The sequence below is a fragment of the Quercus suber genome, unplaced genomic scaffold (assembly GCF_002906115.3).
Source record: "Quercus suber isolate HL8 unplaced genomic scaffold, Cork oak 2.0 scaffold_535, whole genome shotgun sequence".
In the NCBI taxonomy this organism is placed as follows: Eukaryota; Viridiplantae; Streptophyta; class Magnoliopsida; order Fagales; family Fagaceae; genus Quercus; species Quercus suber.
In genome coordinates, this window is record NW_027069983.1 from 289,160 (window position 1) to 293,442 (window position 4,283).

Below are 4,283 nucleotides of genomic sequence, written 5' to 3' on the forward strand. Positions count from 1 at the left end.
TGATTAATTAATTATTTAATTAATTAATCAAATTTTACCTATTTAGTCAAGAATTAATAAATACTTTGACCTAGATAAATTTTCCTGTGTTTTCTAGTCTATTTGTAAGCTTTTTGTTGTTGGGATTTTGGGATGTTGGATGTAGGGCTGTGGTTTTGGTCTCTTTTTTGTTGCTTGGATTTTTCAAAGGGTTGATTTGGAGGTTGAGGTGGTTTTTTTTTTTTTTTTTTTTTGGTTGGTGAAAAGGGGATATTTGTCAAAGTGGTTTTGTGTTGGTGAAGATGGAAAATAAGGATTTTTCTAGGTTGCTTTGATGGTGAAGATGGAAAAATGAGAGATTTTTTTGAGTTGTTCTATGTTCTATTTTTGGGGTTTTTGCGGGGATTTTGGTGCTTTGGAGAGGATAGGATTTTCAGGTAAAGTCTTATTGTTTGTTTGGGGGTTTGAGGATTTGGGATGGTTGTTTTGCAATGGGTATTTTTAATGGCTGTATGCTTGAGTTGGGTTTGTAGTTTTGTATTGGTGCTAATGTAAGGTGTTAAGGTCATATTAATTATGTGTTGGCATATTCTTTGACAAAATGCACTTTACTTGTAATTGGATACGTCTAAGATGTGTTTAGAATATCATGAAGTGTATTAATAAATCAAAATAAGTGATATCATTGAAGACATGAAGATTGAACCAAGAAACAAGTGAAAAAATCCTGAAATAGTGAACTGCGACACTAGCATCTATTGAGATTTAATGAAGGATCTTGACACTAGCTCAACACTTCTCAATCTATATATCGAGCTATGCAGATCCAGAAATCTCAAATCAAAATTTTGGTCCATGATGACTTGGATTACTAGGATTTTGTTCACTAAACTCCTAGAGGATATAAAACTTTATTTTAAAGTCATCAAAGACATAGAGACTCAGATTAGAGAACTTATATACTTTTGGAGAAGCTATTGCATTCTTGTGCGCCTTAAGGTTTTGTAACCACGTGCTTCCAAATCTTCAACGTGCTTTGAAGTATAGAACTTTGCATCCAACAACAAATATTAGTTGTTGGGAAGTTAGTCACGTACTGGCATCCGTACAAAAAGGAAGAAGTTATTACAAGATCAAGTCTAAGAGCATCCACATCAGTGGATACAAAGTCTTGCAAAATAGAAAAAGTGCCTCATTTTACATATTTTGACCAAAAAAACACTTACATTAGTCGGTGTAAAATTGTGCATAAATGCACAAGTACTACAGTAACCTTGTATATATGCACAGTTACTGTAGCTCTTGATTTAATATTTTACTAATTTTTCTCTCTCCTTCACCTCACTCTCTTTTTCTCTCTGGACCCTCTCACTCTTGCCACAGCTGTGCCACCGTCGATCACCATAGCTCTTGACAGAAGTAGAAGATGCAGCCACCAACCTAGCAACACCCAACCACCACCACGCCATGGAAAACCAAAATCATACCAAACCCAACTCAAATCAACTCAAACGCACTGAAAAACCCAACCCAAACTCGATATTGCTACTGCCAATATCACCTTGCCAATATCTCTATAGATGTTGCTGCTGCCACTAGACCTACTGTTGACAAACTGGGCTTTACTTGTGAGAGCAAGCTCAAAGGAAGATGAGAGAGATGATGGATGAGAGAAAACTGAGAGCCACAGATCAGCAAGGTGTGATGTTAAAGGCGTCAATCAAAGCTGGGTTGAATGGGTATTTGGTTTAGCGCTGGGTATTTGGTTGGTCAAGTGTCGATCAAGCATCGATCAGAGCTGGGTATTTGGTTGAATGGGAGGCGTCGATTTTATTGCCCACTGGCTAGGTTGGATGAATATTTGGATTTCATTGATGGTAGCTGGGTTGAATGGGTATTTGGGTGGGTTGATGATGGAGGCTAGTTGCTTGATGATGGTGGTTGAGTGGATTGATGATGGAGGCTAGGAGGCTAGGTGGGTTGATGATGGTGGCTGGGTGGGTTGTGTTGGGCTTGTGAGAGAGATAATAGTGTAAAAAAAATGAATATTTTATTGAATAAATGTGTAGAATAGATAAACTAATGTGAGTGTTTTGTAAAAATTGTAAAATAGAAAAAGTAGTTTTTTTGTGCAAAATAAATGGAAAGTTTGCATCTATTGATGTGAATGCTCTAATTGGGTATTAGAGTGAAGGTTTAGTTGTAGGTTGGTAATTTAGGATAAGTCAGGGTAATACTAAGATTCTTTATACTTGTAATTGCTTGATTATATTGTAACGACCAATAATAACCAAACACTTATGATCTGTTGTATAACATATCAAGAACTTCATAAAAAATAAAAAGAATAAATTTATTTTAAATAAATTGAAACTATAACATTAACATATGTTGAACATACGAACAATCTCACAATAACTAATTGGCCCAAAAGTTAAATTTTGAGTTAAGCCCATTGGGCGTGACTCGCGCCATATGCATTGAACGTTGTGTGTGGGCTTTGGTTTGGTTGCTTCAAAAAAAGCCTTCTTCTTGGCTAATTTGTTGCCCAATTAATTCTAAGGGTTCTAAACTGGGATAATGCGTTGGACTAGTGTCTAATAACATAGTAATCCTTCTTCTTTTGTTAAATGTGAATATATGATATTCAATCTTTTAAGTCTTTCACATCAAGAATTACTCCATCATCTGAATTACCAAAAGAAAAAGTCATGGGCCTCTTCTAGTTTTTAGAAATGACCTTCTTGGGACCAATACCATATAATATAAGATGTGTTTGGTAGTACGTTTACATTTTTAAGAGCCTCAGGGCTTAAAGCTTGTTTGGCAATTTTGGCAGATGTTCGCAGAAGACTTTAAAGGTAGTCCTTAAAATAGAAGATAACTTTAAGCCTAAAGCTGAAGGTTAGGAACTTTTAACAGGAAATAAAAAAAAATAATTAAAAAAAAAAAAAAAACTTCACAATTCACTATTTATATTTTATAAATTTAATTAGTTTAAAATACTATTCACAGTAATTTACCAAACATATATTTATAGTGTTAAAGAGCTTTTGAGTTAAATGTTCTATATTATTAAAGCTCTACTACTAATATTCTACTTCTAAAAGTAATTTCAAAAGGGCATATAATGGACCTTCCCTTGAACAGCTTTAAGAGAAAATGGCAATAATATGGGCTTATACCATTTTTTTTCTAATTGTATTAACATAGATTATATATTGGGATAACCCTTTTGCCTCATCTCCTTTTATCTTTTCAAGAGGTGAATTGCAAAGTTTTTCTCTGTGAAAAGAGTGGAAGTGTATCACTTTGTGTAATGGCCAATCTAGATCTCCCATTTGAAGGGGGATTGCATTTCATATAGGTGTCTTCCTTTACATTTGCTGCTTCTTCTCCTTGTTGTTCAGTCTCCTAGTTTTATGGTTAAGTTATCACCTCTAGTGGTTTGATTCTCTCTCCCTCTTAGTTTTTTATTCATTGTTTTCTTTATACTTTACAATTTTCTAGACTCTTTAAATAAATGTTTGCCAATCCTAGAAACAACCTTTGATCTTCATTCCAAACGTTCTCTCTTTTATTGGGCTTCCCTACAACTAATACCAAAGTCAAATACATTAAAACCACTCTCACTTTTCATTTCTCTCCCACTCCTTCAAACTTCTGAGCCTACAAAAACACCCAAACAATCTGGTTTATGATCTCCCAAAACTCTCAATACAACACAACTTCAAACCCTTTATCAACTCCTACTTCTCTATCTAAAGCCTTTTGTTAAAATTTCATCGATAAGCATCCAATAGCTAGTGACATTTTTTCAAAAAAAAAATTTGCAGAGACAAATTAAACAATATGCAGGTGGCAAACAAGTCAGGAATCAGAATGGGGAGTGGCATAGCCATGAACACCACAGTCGACGCAGGAGCAACTCATGAGGTGCTGAACCTGGAGAGCCCATACGAGACAGTGAGGAAGCTGGCCACCAGCAATGCAGTGGTGGTGTTCAGCATGAGTGGCTGCTGCATGTGCACCGTGGCCAAGCGCCTCCTCTTCGGCCTCGGTGTGGGACCCACCATAATCGAGCTCGATGAGCATGCCGCCGGCCACGACATCCAGGCTGTGCTATATGACCTCTGCCCTGATGGCCAGCAGTCCACCCCCGCCATCTTCATCGGAGGCAAGTTCTTGGGTGGCATCGAGACCCTCATGGCTTACCACATCAATGGCTCCCTTGTGCCTCTCCTCAAGGATGTTGGGGCTCTCTGGCTTTGACTTCATTTCAATATGGAAGATACTATATCCAA

The 4,283-nt window shown here is 36.6% G+C and overlaps 1 protein-coding gene across 1 annotated transcript; it reads left to right on the top strand.

The window, feature by feature from the left end:
- The first annotated feature begins 3,589 nt into the window (after positions 1 to 3,589).
- Positions 3,590 to 4,277, top strand: LOC136063492 (glutaredoxin-C9-like). Its single transcript, XM_065763981.1, has one exon. The coding sequence runs from the start codon at positions 3,832 to 3,834 to the stop codon at positions 4,249 to 4,251; it is 420 nt and encodes a 139-aa protein (XP_065620053.1). The 5' UTR covers positions 3,590 to 3,831; the 3' UTR covers positions 4,252 to 4,277.
- The last annotated feature ends 6 nt before the right edge of the window (positions 4,278 to 4,283 follow it).

Coding starts and splice junctions, on each gene's coding strand:
- LOC136063492 (XM_065763981.1), top strand. CDS start 3,832: ATGCAGGTGGCAAACAAGTCAGGAATCAGAATGGGGAGTGGCATAGCC.